Consider the following 24,733-nt stretch of genomic DNA (forward strand, 5'->3'; position numbering starts at 1 on the left):
GTATTTAAGAAACCTACAGGTACAAAGCACAGTAATTTAGTAAGTAGACAACCTCTTGGTGTGCAGCATCATAGAAGAGCAGTGTAGAAATTACTCAGTGACACATTTGACTTTACTGGCAGAGAAGGTAAACAAGGTCGACAAAGAGAAATTGCAATACTGCCAGCAAGAAGTTGTACACTTAGGGCAGATATCATCAGCAGCTGGGAGGGAGAAACCAGAAAGGGCAGCAGCAGTGCACCACACCCCATAGCCAGCCACGGTCAAACAGATGCAGCAATTCCTGGGCTTATGTAACTCTTGTCGGGCCTTGATATTTGATTACTCCACCTACACCAAACCTCTATTGCAGGGGTTAAAGGAAGCACCGAAAGGTAAGGCACCCCTTGTCTGGACAGCTGAGATGGTCCAGTCTTTTCCGGAACTCAAAAATGCAATCAGTAATTGTAATAGTATATAAAAATATATCAGTAATAGGAGTGAAGCCCCGATCTGAATATGCAGAGCCAATTGCGGGAGAAGGAATGCGCATTTGGCAAAGCGACAAGGAGAGCCAGGAGCTGTGCAGGGCCAACAAAGTAGGGCCGAAGTTAGCGATCAGAGCCCCATTGAGAGCATTGAAAAGACACTCCAGGGAATCCTGTGGAAGTTTAGAAGCAAAAGCCGGTGTGGCTCTCCCTGCTCATGGACGGCAAACTAAAGCTACTGTTACACCTTGTGGCCGAAACATAGTAACGGCTACAAGGACTGGGGGTGTTCACGTCCCCACCGCACCTCTAAAAACGACCAGTAGGACCTTAATGGGAAACAGCGAGCAGGAGGAGTTACACCATAATCCTTTTGAACTGTTGAAGATGAGCCTTTTTGTTTGGTTTGCTAAGCATGGGAGCGAAAGACTTTGATGACCCTTTTAGTTATGGGAGCTACAGAGGATCAATTGTAATTTGAGTATAAACAGTTTATAAATCACTTCTGTTTCTGGACAGTTTGTGGATTGCAAATGTAACATTTTAGACTTCTGTGGAAGCCTGCAGCTGGCTGGTTAGATCGTTTTTAAAGTACTGGATTGTTTCATGAGCTTTCTTTCGGCATATGCTCCAAAAATCGGCAGCCGTTCAGGCAATATAGCTGGTAGAATGCGATTTACAATTCAGTAGTTGGCCTGATTTTATATAACTGTGGGTGGCATGTTTGTTCGGCTCTCTTGTACAGTGGCTCACCTCATCAAAGAGTTGCATACAAAGCCGAGAAAAATGTGCACAGAAACACTCTACAGCTCCGCACTGAGCAAAATACAGGGGGTGCGGGTTACGGATGTTTCTCCTCTCATAGCACTGGTCTGTATCTTCAAGGAATGAAAGACTAGGTTTCGTTTTGTTGAATACACCAATAATAATATCAGGTCTTTATATAGCACTTTATGCCCGATTCCACCCACATCCAAGCACTGTACTTACTGCTATGGTCATGCAATGGATGGTATTACATTTACAGACTTATCAAGAATAAAGTGTTGGTCGACCCTGGCAGATTTAGAACTTGCAAAGTGCTGACAGGGCAGGCATGACACATTTTAGAGGCGACCACTTCGCTCACTGAGCTATCCTCCCTGAAGGCCAGGATGTTTTCATATGTACCGTTTTGTTCATATTTTCTCACTTTTCAGAATGCAATGAAGGTTATCATGGTGTGAAACACCAACATGAATTTAAGCCAAACACTCCAAAACCCTTATGGACTTTTGGGCAAGCGGGCAGTACGTAGTGCCAGAAATGTAGGCCCGTGGCGCTCATTTCGTTACAAACTATGCGCTCCGAGGACAGAATGCCCTGGAACACGAGCGCGGATATGGAGCGAGGTAGCACCTCAATAACCGGTCGCAATTGCCGGGCCAGGGCTACAATAGGGGGCGCTGCAATTGTTTGGAATGCAGGGTTTACAAGTCTCAATTATTCCCTACAAGCGCACCTTAGAACCTACTCAGGCTTGGCATGAGGTTCCCAATACTCTTCATTGTGACGCTATGCGCTCAGCTGGTTGACGGTCAAAGGTGAGCGAGAAGGGGAGGGCTGGCCTTCCTTGTGCAGTAAAAGGAACTCCCAATTCCTGGCATACTTTCTGCTTGAATGAAGGGCAGGCGGGCCATCTGCAGTCTGCTGCCTTCAATGCCAGGAGCTGAAGAGCAGCTTCGCACGACAGTCACGGGCGCCGCAGCCACAGGCTCTCGGAAGTGCTGCTGCGGCCGGAAGTGTGTTCCATATTGACACACTGGTTTTAGCCAGGGTGCTGGTCTCAGGAGCACAATGTGAATCAGGTGTGGATTGCAAAAGGGCGATCTTGCTTTTGGCCTAGTTGTATGCTGTGAAGTCTAAGGCGTGCCACAGATGCTTCCTATTATGCAGCAAACTCTTCATTCTTAGCTCCATAGCGTTAAGAACTTTACAATAGAAGAAACTACCGCTCCAACCATCCATTCCTTGGAACTCCCTGATGACCCCTCACTCAATGCATCGACTATAAAAACACCATATCCTCACAGTCCTTCCTCTTTTTTTACTGCTCCATTTCAAGGAACTTCGCTTCAGTCCCGTGTCCCGTGTTCCGATTGCGGCAGGGATTCCCTCCAGACCGCATGTTAGGGGTGGCGTGCTAGGTGCACCCGGTGGCCATCTTCTGACAAGGTGGGAGTGGAGGGAGGCTATGCACCAGTGTAAACAGGGCACATAGGTGAGGCGGGCTTTGGCTGATGGTGCCACCTGAGCTGCGGTCAACACGGTACAGTGAGAAGACCGATGGTCCCTGTGCAGGCAAGAGGGCCACAGTCACAGCGGCGAGGCTCTGGGGAAGGATCCAGTTAATGTTTAGACGCACAGTTAGTGGGCGACGCTAGAGAGAGAGCCCTAGCGATGTGGGCACGTTGCAGGTCACCATAAAAAGTTGATTTTTTTGCTTTGAGGAGCTCATTTCTGAAGAGGAGGGGGGGTACGTCAGGGCAAGGAAGTTTAGCAGGATAATGTTATGTCATTTGTTCATATTTCCTTGTCTCAGGCAGTAGATAAAGCTCTTGATAAGAAGCTACCCTCTTTTTCCCAGGATATTCAGGCTTCCCTCTCACCCACATTGGCCTCCAAGCTACCCAGCAACCCACCGTGTAGTAATATGATGGGGGTTGGGGGATGATGACAGAGAGTCGAGGCCTAGCAAAGCCTCTTCAAAGAGGAATTACACTTAGCAGCAAGCCTTCTGCTGCCATTTGCCTCAGCTCAGGGAACCCAATGTCAGGACGGGGCTGGGTCCGTCCATGATGGAGATGCTTCATGCTGTCACGTGACCCTATTTCATGGAGGAGAATCAGAATCCGGCAAAGAGAGACAATTTTGCTCTGGTCCCATCACTAGGGGATCCTGGCTTGGACCCTATCTTATTAGCAGATGCAGAGCGATGATGACCTCCTGGGTGTTTACCTAGATCTGCTGAATTGTGAGCAAGAACCTTCTGGGTTGCAGGATCCTAAGGGTATTCCTATGTTTTTGCCGGATCTACTGATGCATCCCAATTCCGGGAATGAATCCAAGGGGCTGTGGCCAGTGACTAAGCTGGATTCTTTTTGATGGTCAAGTTGGTCTCAGCGGCGAGAAGAAAAATGAAGGTGGAATGCCGTAGGCCGTTATTGTCGTTGGACACAGGTTTCACTCATATGTTCAATCCTAAAATCATAACCTTGTTCTCCAAGTATGGTAAGGACGTGCCCAAGGAAGTGACAGGGCCTGGCAGGAATGCCAAGACAGACTACTGAATGTGTTAGGGCCCCTCATCCAGATCCTGGATCTAACAGAGGATGCCAAAGCCGCTGGCGTATCTTTGTGCCCAATATCAAAACGTACAGGTCGGCGATCACTGCTAAGCACACTTTAGGTTATGGGTTTCCGTTGGGGGAGCACCCAATGGTTTTTTAGGTTACTAGAGGGTATACAGATCACTTGTCTGCTGCCCGTTTCAGATACACTTGCATTTGGGATGTGATTGTGGTCTTCACTATGTTTAAGGAGTGGCCGTCTAATAACGAGTTTATCCTAACAGGCTTTGGTGGCTAAACTAGTCATGTTGACGTGTCTAGTGTTTTTAAGGAGAGCAGGGGATGTCTGAGCTTTGGGCATATCTGGGCAGGTCATCTGTGCGGAAGGGGGTCCACTGCAGAACCATATCCAGATCCAGAGATATTTCTTTCCCTTCCTTTTCTGACACCCCCCAGTTGTGTGTCATTCAGTGTCTCTGAGTTTATGAGGCCATGACACTGGGGCTGAGAGGGAAAGGGTCTGGGGGCGGGAAGGGGGAGCCGTGCTATATTTTTCTCTCATTTCAAAAGCCCTTTCAGCCTGTGTCCTCTCCCACTGTCGCGCGTTGGGTTAGGTGGATCATGGACCAGGCAGGTATTGATGACTCTCTTTTTGGGCTCATTCAGCTAAGCTTATCGGGCAGGGGCTCATCCTCACAGCATACCCTCAAAGCCGCTGATTGGTCTAATGCTGGTACATTTTATTACTTCTACTGTAAGCCTACTGTGCACACAGCCAGAGCGGTTATTGAAGGGCTTTGAAAGTGCATAATAGGAAGCCTCCATTCCATGCCTTAGAATGTTGATTGTTCCTAGCTTGAAACGGCGAGTCGCAATTCTATTCAAGCTAGAATCAATCGATATACGAGTTGGTGAACACTTAAGCAACGTACGATGCTTCGTCCCGAACTCAAACCTAAGCAAATATATTATAGTTATACCTGCTACATCTTCCAGATAAGAGAACATAATATCACCTTTATCAAGAGATACATGGGGCCATGTGATCAAGACAACAGTGATCCTTCCAAGGTACCCGGGAGAGTGCGGGGGGGGGGGGCATGAGAAATCGAGGAGGAAGGTAAGGGTAAGCTAGTATGGGGTAGTGGAAAGAGGGGGCAGGGGAAGGAGGAGGGGTCCATATTAGTTCTTAAGCGTTGCGCAGACCGATCTTAATTTTTCTTATTTGTGCTGCAAAGCTGTGAAACAGCACGATTCCATTCCCCATCATTTTCAGTCATTTTTATAATTGGTTGAACCAGGGGAGGACTGAAACCTTTGCCCTGCGGGAGAGGGGCAAGTACAATCCTCTGCCTCGTGGCACAGGGGCCAAAGCCCACAATGCACTGGCCCAAACTTCCAATGCAAATAAACTCAATGCCAGCCTCTAGCCCACCTACATATTCTCAAGTATTTACAGTAGATATTGATATTACTTTCCTTTTATGCAACATTTATTTTGGTATTTTGCAGTTTCATATTATCCCAGGCCTCAGGAAACCTCCCCCACATACCAAAATTAATAAAATAATTTAATCAGGATATCATTTGTTTAAATCAACAAAGCGGATATTTGAGCCCAGGTTTCCTTATGTCCCAGTTTGCAATTTGACAGCCGGATACATCTCTTCCCATCCCATCTCTGACCAGCCCAATTTTTAGACCAATGTAAGGTAAGGAGGTAGGGAAGCTAGATAATTCACTGGTAAAGCTGAGCCATAGCTGAGCTATGCCATCTGGCTTCACTCTAATAGCCAAGAGTGATGGAACAGCAAATAATCCGTACCTGGCTTAGACCCATAACGGACTTCCTGCCTGCCCACAACACAAAACCCATAACCTGGCACCCTGTCCACCCACCGTTCCACAACATAAGGCTCTCGCTTGGCATCCTTTCTGCCCACCAGTATGCAGTCTATGAATTGTTAATTTTATAATGATTTATGAAGTAATACTATAGATAATAAACCCATATGAGTGAGCCTTTCCCTACGAACAGTTAAGGAAAATTAGGCACTGTAATGTGGGGCGATTTGATCAGGATAGCATTTATATCCATCGCCCGAGCAACCAATTCTCTCGAGGCTTGACTATGGCAATACGCTGTTAATCAGAGCCAACAGCGCGTGCTTGGGAAGATGCCAGCCAATTCCGAATAATGCAGTGTGGATGATTAAGAATAAAGCCAGAGGCAAGCATATCTTGGCTGATAGAAAAGAACTACAATGGCTGGCGGTGAGAGATCGCAGCGCCTTTAAATCTGGCACTATTGCACACCGACACCTTTTTGGAACAGCTCCAGCTTACCTGACGTCACTTGTTTCCCCCTACGTACCTAGCAGTTCTTTTTGCTCTGGAAACCTGGGTCAGATTAATTGCTTAAACTTCAGACACTCTAACGGCTTAGGGAGATCTTTCTCAGTAAGAGCAGCCAAGCTATGGAATTCCCTACCGACGGCTATCAGACTGGAAAAAAAGAACCCGGCATTTTGCAGAGCCCTGAACACTTCACTCTTTAAGTAACCATCAGTTGTAGCCCAGCTCTTCTTCTTGTGCTCAGTTTGTTTCTGTTTTTCCTGTTTGGTGTCTTTAATTGTTGCGCCCCAATGCCCACGGTGCATTATAAATAAATAAATAAAGATAATGTGAAATGGTGAAGGCAGGCCTTTAAGCCCTGGATTTCTGGTTTCAAAGTCTGCAATTTAGACAGCAGGAGATGATTCATCTTCTCCTATTCCATCTTCATTATTAAAAACAAAATGCTTTCTGCAAAGTTGTTATTCAAGGGCTAAACTAGTACATTGTTATGAATCTGTTTTTCAAAGTACCAGGTTGCAAGATAAACCAACCTTAAAAAGTATAACAGAAGTCTTAATTGAAATAGATGTTCATGAAGCAAGTATGCATCATTTTCCAGAAAAAAGAAAGGGGGTCTAGCCATCACCATTACTGGGTGTGGTGGCATGCAGGCCAGCACAGATCTCAGCAACAGTCACTCAATCTGATGACCTAGGTTTTCATATTTGTTACTCATTTGCCCTATTTTCCTTACACATCACCATTCACTGTCCTTCCCTTGCACCACATCCTTAATGCCCCTTCATCCACTCTTCCCTCATACAGTTTACTTTCAGACCTCCAGTCTCATTTTGCCCCATTCCTCAACTCAACACCTTCACCCTACCTCACACACACCCTCTTCACTTGCCTTCATTGCAAAGTCACCAATTCCTTGTCACTCACCCCCTTCTTTTGCCCTGGCTAATATGTAGACGGAAGACGACCTTGATTTGACAGTGAGCCTCTGCCAGGCAAAACATGAGGCTATGTCAGAGTCTTGCTGCAAATGTAGCTATTGGGTCTGCACTTGGACAACACACTGTGAAGGATACTGAGGGGACATGTCTGTTATTATACTCCCAAGTGGCACTTTCTTGGAACGTTGGCTGCATATTTCAATTCCTGGAAGTAGAGAACACTGAGTGGAGTCCATCTGGGATCTGATGATGGAGCTGGAGTAAGAGCAGCCTATTATAGTTATTTTTGTTTTCGGGGAAGTTGTCATTTGTGCGTTTAAGTTTTTGTGACTCCTGATGTTTGAGTGCACTTGTGACTGTGTAAAGAATACATGTAAGGGTGTATTTGTGTTCGTGGGACTATGTTCCTATACATATATGAATATGTTGTTGATGTCTATGTGTCTCTTTTCTTTGGCACATAAGAGTGTTCTAGAGTAAGCAATGGAAATTTATGACAGGCAAAGGATGTTATTCAGATCTTGTTGGTGATGGTAAAATAGGCAATATTTGCCAAATACAACCATCTATAGGGTTTCATTAAATACCACTGGCACCATTGCTGAAAATGTACCTATTTTTTTTTACCTCTGCCTAAAAGGTGGATGTAAAAAACACACTCTGCACCCGATTGTTTACTAAACTTATTTTTACTGTACATATGAGAAGTGCAGGCACTTGTGGTGGTATTTCTGAAATACCTGAGGAGTATTCCAGAATTACAACCTACACCTGCAGTAAAATTTGAATTGGGCAATTTTGAGAACTAGCACTGGTGGCGGTGGTACCTTTCTCTGGCATTATTTCATATAAAATGTGCCCATCTCGGATTGAACCCCTTAGTTTCTAGTCTACTAATAATGAATACCTCCATGTTACATATATTAGTGCAAGGTTTTTCAACTGTGTGTCCAAAAGTGAGTACCAGAAACAATCCAATAGCCATCTCTAACCAAAATATGATAACATTCACGGGTGCTACTCAGGGTGCTAAGCTCACCAGTGATCGAGAAATTCACCAGAACATTGGGGAAGCATTCTTGCAGAATGAAACCGAGGAAAACTAATAAAATATGTAAGTAGAGACGCTTGGGCACTAGGCTTTTGCCTCAACTTGCGCAGCACTGAGCTATTTCTTGTATTTTCTTATAGTTTTTTTTGCAACAAGGTCATGAGAAGAGGAGGTGTTGCCCACACCTCTTGTATGAACTTGGACGTAGTTTGGCCCGGACCCTTGGGCTTAAAGAATTACTATTCACATTTTGGTTTCCATTGGGAAACGTGCATTTTATTAGCATGAATTAAGTGGTCAGCAGACACGTCTTTTGACCTCTCGGGATCTTTATCAAGGCTAGTTTGTGGATTCTTAATGGCCAGTTGGTGGGTCTGTGTTTGTTGGCAGCCTTCGTTAGAGGGTGCATTCAGTTCTGTACTGCTTGTTTACTTGGATATCACTTTCAATGATTATGGGAAATTCCAGGGACTTTGTTTACGCAGCAAGTAGGTTACCCCTGGTACACTAGTCTCCAAAAACCCGGAAACCTACCTGGACTGCGAGTATAGGCAATGACAACCAATTTTTTTGAAAAAGAACATTTAATATTTATTTTCTAAAAACATTTTTACATTCCCCCTTTGATTTTTACTTCAAGGTTTAGTTACATAAAAACCAGAACATTTTAATAAATCAGTATACTCTCACGCATCTCCTAAAACCAATTTAAAGTGCAATGTGCTAAAGTGACAAAGTGTGCAATATAAACTACAATGAACAACTGTGCATAACCTGAAATTGTTAGTTAGATCCTTTTCTGGGTCTGCATAACCATCATGTGCCCAACAGGTTTCGTTCTATAACACTTCAGAACATTTTCTTCAGGGACTGTAGAGCAACTAAACACTTCGATATTCAGTTTAAAGCTATTGTGGTGCTTACACTGCTTGCCTCACTTGTAAGGTAAGCCGATTCTGTGTTACTGAGACCCATACTAGCTAATGGCTTCTACAAGCATTGTAAGCATTTGGTACTCTTATACCTATACATTCAGAGGGTCCTTATTACCCTTCTATAATTCTGCTAACTACAAAGATGGTCGGCATAGATTCATTACTATGCTTGGTTTAGGATGCCCTCACAGTCAGCCATGCACTCTGGCTAGGGGTCCAGCAACTTGCTGGTTATCGCCTGTGACTTTTTTATTCAAGAACTTGACACTCCTGGGTGCGGGCTTCAACTGCACTTGTATGATAGGTTCATACAAGGCTCCTCGTCCCTTATAGAAGTGCTCCGTTCTGGCACCTTTCGGTGGTATGGCCCAAGCCGGGCGGTCAGACAGATGATGCAGAGCACGCCACGCGGTGAGGCAGGTGCAAGCAAGGAGGAGTGTTGTGTCTGGGGCACTGTCGTGGCTGCGCTGGCGCTGGCAAGGAGGAGCCAATGTGGTCATGAGAAGAAGCAGCAGCGTGTGGTTGGGCCGTAGTATGTTGGCCGTCTGAAGAGAATTGGGTTGGGACGGAGAAGAGTCCCCGCCGCCTGCAGGAAGCGGAGTGATGCCGTCACTAGCTCAGCATGGAGCAGCATTGCTACACGTGGTACCAGCGTCAGATTGGAAGGCAGCACGCGTTCCACAGATGTTCCTGTTTCTGCTGCTGAGGAATTTGTTTGTGACGAGCACAGTATGGCAGGGACTAGTGCCGCAGAGGAGGATGATGAGAATGGAAGGGGCATTAAGAGGCAGCAGTCAGCTGTTTCAGGAGCGGAGTGTTACCTGGAGCGGGAACTGAAGAAGCGCTATGCTGCTCATGTGTCCCTGGACATGGGGAGATGCCCCATCTGTATGGTCGGTATGCTGGGAAGTGAGGAGTTTTGTGAAGGATGGTGAAAGTACTAACTGCTTTATTGTCCAGCTGTACCACATAGGTCTTCAAGTGCACAGGGAAGAAACACTGGCCCATCCACACCAGCTCAGGTCACTCTAACGCCCCCCCACATAAATCATCATTCAAACCGCACCACCATTCCACAAGACACCGCAACGTTCCGCTGACAGTTAAATGCGTAATGTGCACCAGTCACATTACTTCATGTCACTCTTTGTATGGGGGTGGGAGAGGGGGAGTTCCCTAGCATTATAATTAAGGACGGATTAACCTCTAAGGGTAAACACATACCAGGAGATTGTGTTTCACCACACATTATTCTCACTCTCAATGGTAAGCCCCCCTTTTAGCTGGGGAGCATCCCAAGTGAAACACATTATTTATTTATTTATTCGCCAGCGACACCCTGTCAGTACGTCTTTAAGCATTGGAATAATGGAACACCATCCAGACAGAGCCAGCACGTGACCAGGCCATTGGCCATTCCAGGTTATGGTCCTCAACTTCTAAACTGCCCTCTAAACCTGCCTGGGATAAAGGGAACGCAAAACCTATAACGCCGTTTGCTCTCACCCGAGCTCAAATGGGGGTGGGTATAGCTGGGTGCATACAGGAGTTGGGCACCTAGAAGAAGTGAATCCAAAATGCTTGAAAGTGAAAGGGGGGCCTACATGATGTGAAAGCAGCAAAGGAAATATAGGTACGTTCCCATCTTAGGTGCGAAACATTCCAAGTGAAACCCACCAGTCTCATCAGCTGGGAGCTGGGATACGAGAATGGCCAAAAAAGGGCGTTGCTGGTGGGGTTGAGTTTCCCCTGGGTTACCTTCCCGTTTTCATGGATGTAAATATATATATATATATATATATATATATATATATATATATATATATATATTCTACTATAGAAAGCTGCCAAAATGAATATGTTGAGCCATATCATACCTTGCTCTGTATCTGAGCAAACGGTTACTGCAAAGGGAAAGCATAGGTGACTTTCACAGAAAGGACGCACATATTTTATTAAGAAATTCTGTGCAGATAAGAAGAATACACAGGACTCGACAAAGGTGTTTTATAAGAGTTTCACCCCTCTTCAAATTACATACTGCAATTAAAACAGAATATATAAAGGCATTCTGTACTTTCCGGCCCTTGGCGCCAATGCATTATAAGATTCGACCCTAGAACAGAAGAACATCCTGCACCAATTCAAAACAGATTTGGTCCATAACACCCTTGCTTACCAAAACGCTCGCCATGTGGAAAAACCTGCTCCCCGCAGTGGCAGGCTGACAGCAAGGCCTTCTGGGAAGTTCTGTATGCCAATACCAATGGCTAAATTCCTACAAATTAAAAACGAAGAAAACACACAATTACTCAAAGCAAAATCTAGGCCATCTCGTAAAAGCGTTTTATTTTCATAACACTTCACAACTCTTCAGAACTCATATATGGAAGACCCAGCAGGATTTCCCACTGCCTTGCTGCGCTATAGGAAGGCATATTGCACTACATATGGGCAATGGAAAACGCGGACATTCTATTCTGGCTAAATACAAATGCCAACTGGAAACAAAAGACACAAAAAAACACTTACACATGGATTGAACCTACAATATTTCCATAGAGGCCAAGTAGGCCAGACCCTGACTCGCACCTAGGAATCCCCAGTTTGCACAAAAGAGTTCACATCAGGCTAGGGCATGTATCTTCAAACTGTGGGGTTGGCCACCCTGGGGGACCCCAAAGGGATGTGGGCGAGAATCTTCCAAAAGGGAATGCAGCGATTGCTTGTAATAAATCAAAGCAGATATGGCATCTGGGGGACACTGCAATAATGTGTTTTCTCAAGTGTGGGATGGGCAACAACATTTTTACTAAAGGGGGCGGGAGGGACTGGGCATAAACAGGTTTGAATACCACTGGGCTATGGTGACAATACGCCCCGGTTTTGCAAGGACCATCCAGGAATTAGGACCCCTGCCCTTGGTTTCTTCCTTAACCACAGGCATCTACTGATTGCTCCACTGAGACTGCTTAAGAGAAGAGCGTAGCAACAATCAAAGCTCCTCAAAGCGCTAGAGTGACGAAGGTTAATATATATATATATATATATGGGGAGGGAGGGCCATTGAAGGGGGAATGGGGGGGAGGAGGGGTTTAATGTCCTTAGGTTGCTAGTATTACGTTTACGTTTCTAACCTGTCCCGGTTTTTCATTTTCCAAATCTGGTGTCCCGACATCAGGCATACAACCCGCTAAGCAATCTCTCCAGCACTGCCCTCTCTGATGGCCACCCCATGTGCGTGTGTAGTTGTACTCACTGGCCCTCTAGCCAGCTCATCACAGCCGCAGGATGTGGATTGTGATACACGGAGGAGGGGCCAGGGGAGCAGAAGGAATGTCTGACTTTGGCATGTGCGCAGATCAGATCTCAGAGGCCTGGCACGGACTTCCTGAAGCTGTCACAGGTCCACACCCAAGAGGTGACTCGGCAATCTACACCTGGTGTGGTGCGAGAGGCCAGAGGAAGCCCCCACCCCAACTTTCCTGGCACTGCAGATTGCGCCTCCATTATTCAGCATAGCTGCCAATAGAAGCAAGCATGACAACAAAGGTGTCATAATAAAACATGCGAGCAGTACAGGCTAAGGAGAAAGGTCATCATGGCACTAACGGAAAACAAGTCTATATTTAGCTCAGAGTGGCTTTAATGAGGTCATTTGACTTTATGTGACCTCCTACACTCATAGCAACCTGTGGTTCACCCAGGCCCACCTCTCCTGCACTCACCTCCAGACAATGAATAGAAGGCTGCTGCGCCACTGGCACAGTGGTCTTAGTGCAGAAATGAAAGTAGTGGAACTGTGGATTTTATTGAAAGAAATGTGTGAAAACATGGTGTTGTTGCAAGAACCATGGTAGGGGTTGGTTAGAGCAAAATGAAATGCCTTTCTAGCGTTGGTCTGTTGGTTTTGACTTAAATACAACTATTAGGCTATAACGCGTAGAATTAAGAGTTGCAATGCAAAAAATGGCTAGAGAGAAATAATTTTCATGCATAACAGAGGGCAAGGTTTTTCATGCATAGGTCCAGCACGTTCAGCAGCAATGTAAGCGGCCCTAAAAGTCGCGGTTTTCATGCCCAACCTATAGAGTAAGGCCTTTTATGCACAACATGTCCAGCAAGGCAAGGTAGGCAGCAGTACAAGCTTCCTTTTCCTTTCTGCATTGAGGCCCTTAATTTACCAACCTTTTGGACTGAGGCTGCTGAGCTAACAATGAGATCGAAGAAGGTGGTCTAATTTAAGTGTACCAATGACTTGAATGGGAAAATGTACAGGTCATGTGCTGCATTAAAAACTGGGGTGCCATACTTATGGGTGAAAGGAAACATGGGCTTTGAACCCCATTTAGATTGGATAATGCCCGAGTTTACTCTAAGCGCTGTACTGCCAACTACGTACTGATACACTAAAAGTTGTCCTTTATACAGCCAGGTGGACTTGCTCTTCAGCCACCCAATGTAAAACCTGTGGAGATCCTGAGTAAACAATAAAGCACTTCCTACCTTGTGCCTCTTTTTCAGTTAAAGGGTTTAAGACAAACCAAAACAGCTGTGACATTCCGTGCAAGTACAACCGACATGAATGCTATTCACTTTATTGCAAAATGTATACAGAGGGCATGGTTAAGAAGAGCAAAATTGGTGCTGTAGAATTGAATTTATATATGTGATAAGGAATTTGCCTTCTCGAAATATTTCCAACTGTGAATGGTTTTTAATTGCACAAACTTGTTATGTCTTGTATGGCGGTATATGCATTTTAAAACAATTTCTAATTAACAGTTTTAACTGTACCTCTGTTTTTATGGTTAATAATGCCGAAAAAAAGCTTGTTTGAACATAAACTTCCTTTCAACAGAGCAAGTGCAATGTAGAGCACAGATAGCAGTACAAGCTTACTTTCCGCAGAGCAGGTACACTGTACAGCACGGGTGTTAGGCAAAGTTTGTATGCAGTACCCTCTGGCAACTCTACACACAACTATTTATACAGGTGTAAGCAAACCAACCTTTGGTATAAGTCTGTACTACACAGTTTTGGTAGCGTGTTGAGCAGCCAGGCTTATCTCAAGAGGGGAATAAACTCTTATACTCAAGGTTTCTTGGATAAATACTTATTAATGTATTTATCAGTCCGTTATAAAACCTTCATTAGAAGGAGGCAATCATATAATAACACACAAATATACTTCAATACTTTTCAAGAGGAGTAAAAGGCAAAGGTTATCAGAACATAAAAGACTACAATTATTCTTTGACAGTGCAAATACTTTGAGTTCACCAGAAGAGTCAATTTAATTCAAAAGGTTAGCCCAAAGTCAATGGGCTAAAGTCTTGGATAGGTTAAAGCGGTTCTGGTAAATAAACGAAAAAGTCTCTGCACAAGTTCTTGGGAGTAGTTTGTAAAAAGAAGAATGATATGTTGGGTCACAAGCTGATTAGGCCTGTGAGTTGCAAAAGTTTCAAGCACTTTCACGTGAGAGGTAAGTTCTCTCAGTCTGGTTTTACAGTACCTTACAATGAAGAAAAAGATGCAGCTGTTGACTTCTGTTCCTGGCAGTTCCTGCAGATCTCGCTGTTCCTGGGCCTCAGTCGCGGGGACAAGAGGGGGGACGTTGGGGGACTCCTGCACTGCACCGGGACAATCAAAAGCTCGCAAATCACAAACTTCAATTTCAGTGGCTGTTTCGCATTTCAGCTATCGCACTGGTAACAGCGCTGGTCCTGGCTGCCAAGGGGGACTGTCCTTGCGTCTGAGGGTCCCACACTCATCTGAGGAGGGGTCAGGCTCGGTCGGTCCGACGTCATGGGAGTCCGGAAGATCTTCCAAACGCTTTCGGCCAGCTTACAAGTAACGCACACAATCTGGTGTCCCTCTCCCTGGCTCTACGGTTTCCTGCAGCACTCTAAGGAAATGCAACCAGCTCTGAGATGGGTGTCCAGGTGGCTTACGAGAGTTGATTGGTCCTACTAACTCAAAGGGAGAAGTCGTCCTTTCCAGGGCTTCTCTGTCGATGGGAACTTGGTGATTCGAACCTACAGCAGGGCTTCACCGGGCAAACCAAAGGTCCAGGAGTTGAAGCAGCCGTCCTCTTCAAGCTCTTCTTCGGTTCCTTTGTAGTGGCCGACTCTGCCTTCCAAGCCAAGAGACTCACCTTTTATTCAGTTCTCTCCCATTCATTCCAGCCTAGCTGCCACTCACCCAGCAGGGTGGCTGTCCTTGCCGGACAGTCAGCCAGCCAATCATCAGAGTGCATTTGGGTCTCCTAGGAGACTAAGCACAGGGAGTTTCGTGCATCTCCCACACTTCCTGCCTACCCCAGACACTCTGGAGCCATGGGTGGTCTTCACTCCTGAAGCCCGCCAACGGCGAATGAACAAAGAGACCAAACCTGGTTTGGCGTGCAGAGAAAAACTCTAGAAGGACCTTTCCACAAAGACATGGCGTCAAACGAAGACCGGGAACCATTTTAACAACAATGGCTGGGTGCCATCTTGAAAAACATGGCTCCCGCGATTTAACGTTACCGGAGCTACGAATAGTTCGCGGTCGGGAAAAATCATGGTAGTTCGTTGTAAAATGACTGCCAGCAGTCATTCTGAGAGGAAAGGGTAACATTTGACTGTTACATGAGTATCTAGACACAGGGGATACTAGGTAACACATCCAGCACTCTATAGGAAGATAGGTTGTGCTGGGTCTAGAAATGTACAGGACTAAGTGAAGTCAATTTCACTCCACTGTTCTGGGAAATCGTAGTTTATCCCAGATAAGGTAGTTAAACCTTGGGAAAGCCTAAAAGGCTTCCCTGTGTCACTGCACTGAGGGTGCTGTGTGACACAAATGAAAAAGATGATGCCTATGGAGTTGGTTAGACTCCATAACCAAAGAAAACACAAAGGTAAAACACATATCAAAATACATGAGATAGTGGGAAAAAGTGTCACCCTCTCTCCAGGTAAAAAAAAATCAAGTCCTCAAAATCCAGCAAAGTTGCTGGGGGTCCCCTACAGTAGAGGGGAATTAGCACATTTTAGAGAATTCTCCCTAACAACAGGCACCAGTACAAGCTTCCTTTCCATAGAGCAGGAGCACTGTACAGCATGGGCAGCAGAACAAGTTTCCTTTTCCTTAGAGCAGGTGCACTGTACAGCAGTGCAAGCTTCCTTTCTACAGGGCAGGTGCACTGTACAGCACAGGCAGCAGTGCAAGCTGCCTTTCCACAGCAAGTACACTGTACAGAATGGGCAGCCGTACAAGCTTCCCTTCCACAGGGCAAGAACACTGTACAGCACGGGCTGCAATACAAGCTTCCCTTCCACAGGGCAAGTACAATGTAAAGCACGGGCCACAGTACAAGCTTCCTTTCCACAGGGCGGGTGCACTGTACAGCACGGGCAGTAGTACAAGCTTCCTTTCCACAGAGCGGGTGCACTGTACAGCACGGGCAGCGATACAAGCTTCCTTTCCACAAAGCAATGTGGGAGGCATTCAAAGGGCCCAAACTGAAGTCCCTTTCACATGAAAAACAGGAGTACTCAACACTGACACAAAAACAGCTTTGCAGTTCAAATGTGAAGATGTACCACTGCTAACAAAAAAAGGTCAGGGAAAAGACATGGTGCGTGTTGACAAAAAGCAATGTATATTATGTTTCTCATGCAAAATACCAGCAGACCTTTGTAAGGAAAAGCAACTTTGTTGTCATGAATGTCTCTAAGCCAGAGGAAAACCCTTTTTACGGGCTGTGGGACACTTTACAAAAAATCCCCCACCACCAGTCTGGAGTTCACATCCCCCAGCTAATTACAAACTGCAATAAAATGTCCTGCTAAAGCTGTGGAAAACCCAGTGTTCTCCAGACTTGCTGGCTCTGAAGGCAGTTACTGCAGGCCAAGTTCCACTTGGCTGGAGCATGACTGGAGCATGACTAAAAAGGTGTGAAGATTGGGGGCTACAACTTCAACCATGCAACCAACTTCAAAGACCAAGCTGCAAACACAAAGAGAATAATACAAACTCTGGTTACAGACTGACCCAGTGGCACCATATGACCCGAAGGCAGGAGAATTGCCATTTGGCCCACATGAAGGTAATCATTTAGGCCTTTTCCCAGCAACCATAAGGTGCATTTTCTTCATTTATATCCCATTTTATTTTTTAGGTAATTTCCAAGAGATTCTGGAGATATAAAATTCATGCACCTAGACGCTAGGGAAGTGTAATGGCCTGTTAAACTAGGTTTCTAGTTGATCTGAAATTGTTCCAAATGTGAGAGTTGGTGAACAGGTTGTGGATAATATTAGGAATATGTGTGATAAATTACATATTCATAACTATTATGCTTTTTGCAGAAACAGCAGAAAATTGCCACATGGCCGTGCAAAATGGTGCAGACCTGGCTGTCGTCTTATTTAATTCCCCATGTTTAGCTGAATTAGAACATATGTATATTATGGCAATTACTAAAATTATGAAGTCTTGCCACATAACTAGTTTTTGCCAACAAATATTTTACATAAAACCAAATGGGGTTCGTAAATAAAGCTGCCAGCTGTCTGCTCCAGACTCTTAATCCAATCCATAGAGATGGGCTGGAGTGGGCAGGAGAGAGAAAGGTTACTGTCCAGTCCTATTTGCGTGACCTCTTGCAGGGTACTCCCCCAAGATTGTAAAATTGGTGGTGTCATTGCTGCTATATAAGGGGGACGGTACTAAGAGGAAGTGACAGAGCTGCTGAAACTTACCATCTAAGAGCGCTGATGAAACTCAACACCTGACAGCTGCATGGAAACGAGAGGAGATCACGGAGAGTGCCTCTGGGTGGAGTGGTCTATTTTTAGGAAGGCCTAAGAGCTGACTGGGTCCTATGGTTGTGAGCGAGAGATCATCCTCTAGATTGGATTGACCAGATCCCTTCCCTATCTTTCCAGTGGGTCCTGACATGCAGCCAGCTGTCCTGAACTTTAAAAAGAGGCTTTCTATGCAAGTATAACTGAGCCCTGGGAAGCTAAAAGGTGGGTAGTCTGCTTGCCTTAAATCCTTTCTCTTTGTAGTGCGAGGGGGAGGGGGGACTTTGTAGATCATTGGCCTATTTCACAATGAAGATCAATTTAATTCATTCCCCATTTGGTGGAACACTACGGGGTATTTTTGTTAAAATTTGAAATTAAAGCTCACTCCAAAGTGTGCGCTGAAAAACTATATCCTATAATTTAATTGGGTACTCCTTTTTGTCCTATTGACCCCAACTGCTTTAAGGAAGAGGTGTGTCTGTTCTTAAATCAGTACACTCTTTTAGTCCAACTTTCCCCTAACACAGGCCTTTCAGTGGAGGGGGGGTTTGAAATATTAAATCCACGAAATCATTCCCATGTTTCTGTTCGACTTTCCAAACAAAGGCCAAAGTAGGGGGTGAGAAACAAACCGCTAAATCATCCAGTGTTTATTTGAAACCAAAAGGGTGGGTGAAATTATAATTGCCATATGTATTTGTACCAATCTTTAAACGCTACTGTTAGCAGTTTAAGTCAGCAGGAAAATCAAAATGGCACAACACTACATTTATAAATGTTTTGGTTATTGATCAGTTTAATTATTTCTTAAAGTGAAATTTGAAGATAGTAAATAATTGCGATTTGTGTGATGGATTTGAATAACAAGAAGTTAATGGTGGGAAACAATGAAGGTGGCGCGTTAGTTCAGTGTGACATCTATTACTTTTCATTTAAATAAATAACAAATGTATTTCCTGTACACCAGCCTTGTTCTTGGCTCATTGGTAGCTCAGTGTGTGGGATCCAGGGGGCATGATATGCATCTGAAGTAGGGCTGAAGAAAATAATCTTTTAAACAGTTTGTTGCGTGACACCTTGAGTCGGAAGGGAAGAAACTCCCTGTGTTGAGGGTGGTCTCTCAATAAACCCTTACAAATTGGAGGGTTGCCTGGGATTTAGCTACCTATTTCCGATTCATGACAAGTGCTTTGGGACAGACTATTCATTTTGATGTTCTTGCATTAAGGTGGAGGAAAAGTCATCTTTGCCTTGCTAAAGTGCTGCGAGGACTTGATCCCTGAGTTCCAGGGAGGTGTACAGGTGAAAACCTAAGATTGCGCAAGAATTGACTTGTGCGACGGAATCAAGCAGGAACAGGATGATTTTGCCCCTGCATAAAGAAAGTTTTCCCAAAGTGCTAAACGCCATTCTGAAAATAACCTTTGTAAAAATTGGTGAAGCCAGGGAGCATCTCCTAGCTAAATTATTTCTTAAAGGAGAATGGGTTGAGGACGATGCAGGAAACTGGCAAACCAGAATCGTGTGGGAGGTTACCTCAGTAAGCAATGATATTTGCCCTGAAGGAGGAATGTTGCACCAGGCACTTGAGGCATTTTATATGACCACAACTGCTCTTGATGAACAGATACAAATGGCTCAGCTAACTGCTCAGTTATATTTTCATTTGCTGTTAGTAGAAGATCGTTGGCAGTTTTCAGCACTGCAAAATTCTCAAACAATGTGGCGATTCCGATATTCAATTTGTGTACCCATATCCTGACCAAAGATGAAATCAGCACCCTTAGTAAAGTGTTAAGCTTTATACCCAACACTAACGCTGATAGATTCACTACAGAAGTGGAATTACTAAATTATTTTAGGATTATTCGATTAAGATACTTTTTCCGAGATGCAGTGGAAAAAGATCCACCAAAGCCCATAGGGCTGAACCCACCCTCAGTCTTTAACCCCCCCCTCTCATCGATGGTATGCCCGGAAATCTTGACTTTTGAAAACAGAATCTTGACAGAAGTAGACAATGTTTGCCAAGAAGATTCATTTTGCAGACAACCTTACAAAACAATAAAGAGCAGCGCTTAAAACCTTGGAGGGAGAACATGATTTCATCATAAAACGGCCAATAAGGGAGGCGGCATAGTCTTATGGTCCAGACAACTCTATGACAAACAAATAAAAATAAACATTTACATAATGATAAATTCTACAAAATATATCAACCCCACTGCTTGTCTAATAGCAGAGATAGAGATTCTAATGTCACATGCTTGGACTGAAGGTTGGATTGACGACAATGAAAGGTCCTTCTTAGTGAAAAGACATCCGACCACCCCGGCCTTCTATCTCCTGCATAAAATTCATAAGAATGACACCAACCCTCCAGGAAGACCCATTGTCTCCGGGATCGGGTCTGTCCTCAAACCCCTTTCTGTCTATGTGGATGCGTTCTTTCGGTATTATCCAATTTGACCTAAAACAATTGACATAATGACCAATTTGGTCACATTTTGCATGGGTCATTTGATCTTCAGGGCAATTTGGTCGTATATATAACAAAATACCAACTCTGGAGAGCAGGAGTTGCGGGGTGTCCCCCGCAGGCCATGGTTGGTATTTTGCAATTTTGAGGGTGCAAGGTGTCCCCCGACTTCCTTAAAAGTGTAGGCGAAAAAACAAATGCACGATCAAATAGTTTTCAGTCAGTTTGCAAAACTTGCGAACAAATGAATTCGGGCAAACATACCCAAACCGTTCCTTCGCCCTTGCATAGGGAAGATTAGATTTTTTGTGCAAGATACCACGGCCATGATAAAAATTCTTACTAACCTAACTTTTGAAAAAGAAGACTTGCTCGTAAACCTCTACGTTGTATACGAGCATCCCCCAGGAAGAATGCATTGAGGTTTTATGAACATACTTAAATAGAAGAGCTAACACAGAAATACCTACACATTTTCTTCTACAATGCCCTCGCCTGGCTCAAAGGGAAAACCTTTTTGTCTACAAAGAGGTCTTCTACAAACAGTGCCATGGGACCAGCGTGGGGGCTACCTTTGCCCCAGATGTGACTAACCTTTACATGGATGACTTTGAACATAAATCCATCTATAATGAGAACAATTCTTTCAAAAACAACCTCATTTGTTGGCAACGTTACATCAATGACGTTTTTCTTACATGGAGGGGCTCTATATTACTGCTTAATGAGTTCTTAGAATGGCTTAATACCCAAAATACATCAATTAAGTTCACAATACATTATGATGAAACACACATACCTTTCCTTGACCTGGAAATCTATAAAACTGACCGTAACTCAATATTGGGCACTCTATATAGGAAACCTACTGCCCAAAACACCTTATTGGCCTTCTCAAGCTTCCATCCTTTGAGCCTTAAAGAAAATCTACCTTTTGGCCAATTCATGAGACTTTGCAGCAATTTTACCATGTTACCTGACAACTGCAATAAAGATCTTGCTAATCGACTCAAAGAACGAGGCTATCTGGCATTTAGTGTACAGAGGGCACTAAAAAGAGCTCGCAACACGAATAGACAAATGTGTCTCACCAAACAAACGAGGGAACACAAAGCAGACAAAAATTACAAGTTACTCACCGTAGTGACTAACGTACTCTTAGTCCTAGGTCCCCTTTCCTCAATACTGTATGGGCGTCCCTTCCTAGGGACGGGAGACAGAACCTTTTTCACCAGAAAAATCATCTTCCCCTTTAAAAATAGAGGCGTGCAGGGGTGCGGCCCTGGGAGCATGCACTATCCTGACTCCGCCCACCAGTGCCACTCCTCAGTCCTCAATGATGCATCGACAATATTTATTATTGCCTAATGACACCAGTATTGTTAGGGGAGGGAGGATGGTGGGACGTATGGAGGAAAGGCGACTAAGGAAAGAGTACGTTAGTCACTACGGTGAGTAACTTGTAACTACTCTTACGTCCCGTCCCTTTTCCTCCATACTGTATGGGTGATTACAACAGAATGTAGCCCCAGGGTGGTGAGGAGACCCTCCTTACGCAAACAGGCTCTTTAGAACTGCCTGTCCGAAGACCGCGTCGGACTTAGAGCCGGCACCCAAACAGTAATACTTACAGAAAGATGAAGGGGTGGCACAGGTAGCTGCCCTGCTTATGGCCTGCCACGGAACATGCTGCTGGAATACGATCGCCGTGGCCTTGGCACTGACGGCATGGATGTGCATGTTGGCTGGCAGTGGCTTGCGCTGCCCCTCTAAGGCCTCTTTGATGGGCGCAACCATCCACCTTGCTATGGAGGCCTTGGATGCCTAATAACCGGGTCTGGAGCCCCCAAAGATGACAAAAAGTGTGTCCGACTTGCGGAAGTCCTTGGTCCAATCCAGATAGAATTTCATAACACGTCTGGCTTGCAGACAGTGCAAGACTCTCTAAGCCTCATCCTTGGGGTCAGCGAAGCATGTAGGTAGGACTATTTCCTCGTTTAGATGGAACGCAGAGGGTACCATAGGTAGGAATGACGGGTGAGTCCGCAGGACCACCTTAAGTGGTTTAGGGTTCTGATGCCACCAGAGCCTGGATCGCACCGACTCTGAACAGATGTGAGACCTAATAGCAGAGCTGTCTTGATGGTGACAAGCCTGATGTCCGCAGACGCCATTGGCTCAAAGAGTTTATGTGCCAGGGCGCCCACCACCACATTGAGGTCCCACACAGGGTGTGGCTTTTCGATGGGCGGATAAAGCCTAGACAGGCTCGCCAGCGGTTTCCTGACTATTGGGTTGTAAGAAGACCTCCTCCTCTGAAATTTCTGTAGGCCCATATGGCTGCGAGATAGGTATGACACGTGTCGACCTGTATGCTGTTAATGACTCCAATCAAGCATTCCCACTAAGCCAGTGCCTTGTCTGGGATTGCTCAAGGGAAACCCTTATTTATATATGTTTATGACAAGTTATAATCTGGATGATGAACCCTTGTATAACGCCCCTCTCTTAGAATGCCCCTGACCCCACTGAGCCAAGAAGTAGGTTTGTTTTGCAAATTAAAAAGGTTTATTTGAAAAATTAAACAATAGATATATATCCCACTTTTATAATAAATTAATATTTGATATCACACTTAGACATATGCCAGTGATCAACAATGAATGATGTTATACTAGCACACTGGTTTAATTACTTACTTAGGAGTAGTATAGAGGATAAGGTAGCTAAGAATGCTTTATGGTTTCAAGGAGATGCAAAGATGAATAAAAGGCAGTACAGAAATAAACTTGATATGAATTCAGCAAAAGATAATATGATCACTTTTTCTCTGACAATTCACTCCCCCCCTATGCAATGTAAGGAGATAGAAGTAACACACACAGTCTTCAGGAATACAATCACAGTACAATACGAATTCAGTTCCCCCCTAGCAAGCTTATAGCACCAGGGATGATTTTGAAACACAGGCGAAAGACTTTCAGGCGATTTGCAAGGGAGTGAAATATGCTAAAATTGATTTTAATTCCCTCTAGAGGTTCAGGGTGAGTGAGAGATACTTTAAATCAGTTCAGGTCCACACTAACAATGATTAATGAGGGACTATCAGGTTGAAAACGGATTTCAGTAATGGAAGCAAAGGACAGATCTTTCTACACGTGGTTGAAATGAAGCAAAATGTCAAATCGTGGCACTTTTTTCCCCGAGTGCGTCGAGCGCAATTACGGAGGTGCTATAAGGAGTAGCAAGTCGGTCTAGAGCTTGTTGGAAAGCTGGGAATCCTAGCTTTAAAATAAAAGTTAAAATTTGTTCCTAGGATGCACGGTTCCAAAGAGACAGACGATTTTGTAAAGGTAGTTTTTCAGAAATGAAATTACAGTTTCGGAATGCCAGATGTGCTTTGAAAGGTTTGAATCAACAGGAGGAACACCCAATTTCTTATGATGCAGTTCTAAACAGGTTCAAATGTTTTGAATCTGATTATTTTAAGCTAAGAGATGGGTTCTGCACAGTTCTAGCTGGGTACTCGCACTATAAATTTGAAAGGAATGGCCTTGTCACGGATCTGGTCAACAAGTTTAGCTGCGGTTCCCTCTGCTCGGCGGGTCAATCAGGCACCGGTTCTGCTCACAGCGGTCTGGTCTGGGTCTCTGGTTCTGGATCAAGTGGATTCTGGATACCGCACTGCTTTCTGGGTACTGGTTCTGTTCTGGATACACAGGACTCTTAGCAAGCAGCAAACCGCACAGCCCGGCGGTTGAATAGTTTGCAAAAGATTTTGAGGCCTGCTGAAGAGTTCATCTCTTTGGAGCTTTTGTTCTGGAGTTAGTCTGAATCTCTGGAGTTCTGGAATCTGGAGTTCTCAGTCAGCGTGCTGCGTAGGAATTCAGTTGAAGGTTGGAAAATGAATGTCCCTGTCCGGCTTCCAGTGGCTCTTTTTATGTCTTTTGAAAATGGGTGTGGATGCTAACTTTCTATGCCCAACCCACTCATGATTTGATAGGTCAAGGATTTCTCTTTGACCTGATTTGAGAAGGGAGCAGTGAGTCATCCTATGTCATCAGGTGTCATGCTTATGGCTCCAAAGAAAGAACACTCCCCTTTGCTTTTACCTTAGAAAATCATTTTCATGACTAAACATATTTCCCAAATACACAAGTGGTTGACATTACATGTACATATCATATTACTTCGGGTAGGTCTCTGTTCCAACTCTGATGTTTCTAAGAGCCAGGGTTCAAAAATGGCAACTTATTTTCGTTTTTAGTTGGTTTACCAATATTGGATTTTTACCAAAAATTACACAGATGTACACCGCCTTGCTACACATATTCCAGTAAATTTTCATTTTTCTAGCGTGAACCCCGTGTCTGCAATC

At 44.6% G+C, this 24,733-nt stretch overlaps 1 protein-coding gene across 3 annotated transcripts in view; it reads right to left on the reverse strand.

The window, feature by feature from the left end:
• SLC39A11 (solute carrier family 39 member 11) overlaps window positions 1-24,733 on the reverse strand; it is a 2,648,929-nt gene that overhangs the window by 33,670 nt on the left and 2,590,526 nt on the right. For all 3 annotated transcript variants that reach the window (XM_069655098.1, XM_069655097.1, XM_069655099.1), the window contains one exon: window positions 11,258-11,356. In XM_069655098.1, coding sequence (XP_069511199.1) covers window positions 11,258-11,356 — 99 coding nt within the window. The remainder of the gene's footprint in view (window positions 1-11,257; window positions 11,357-24,733) is intronic.

The sequence above is a fragment of the Ambystoma mexicanum genome, chromosome 3q, assembly GCF_040938575.1.
Source record: "Ambystoma mexicanum isolate Mex_15411 chromosome 3q, UKY_AmexF1_1, whole genome shotgun sequence".
NCBI classification, from domain to species: Eukaryota; Metazoa; Chordata; class Amphibia; order Caudata; family Ambystomatidae; genus Ambystoma; species Ambystoma mexicanum.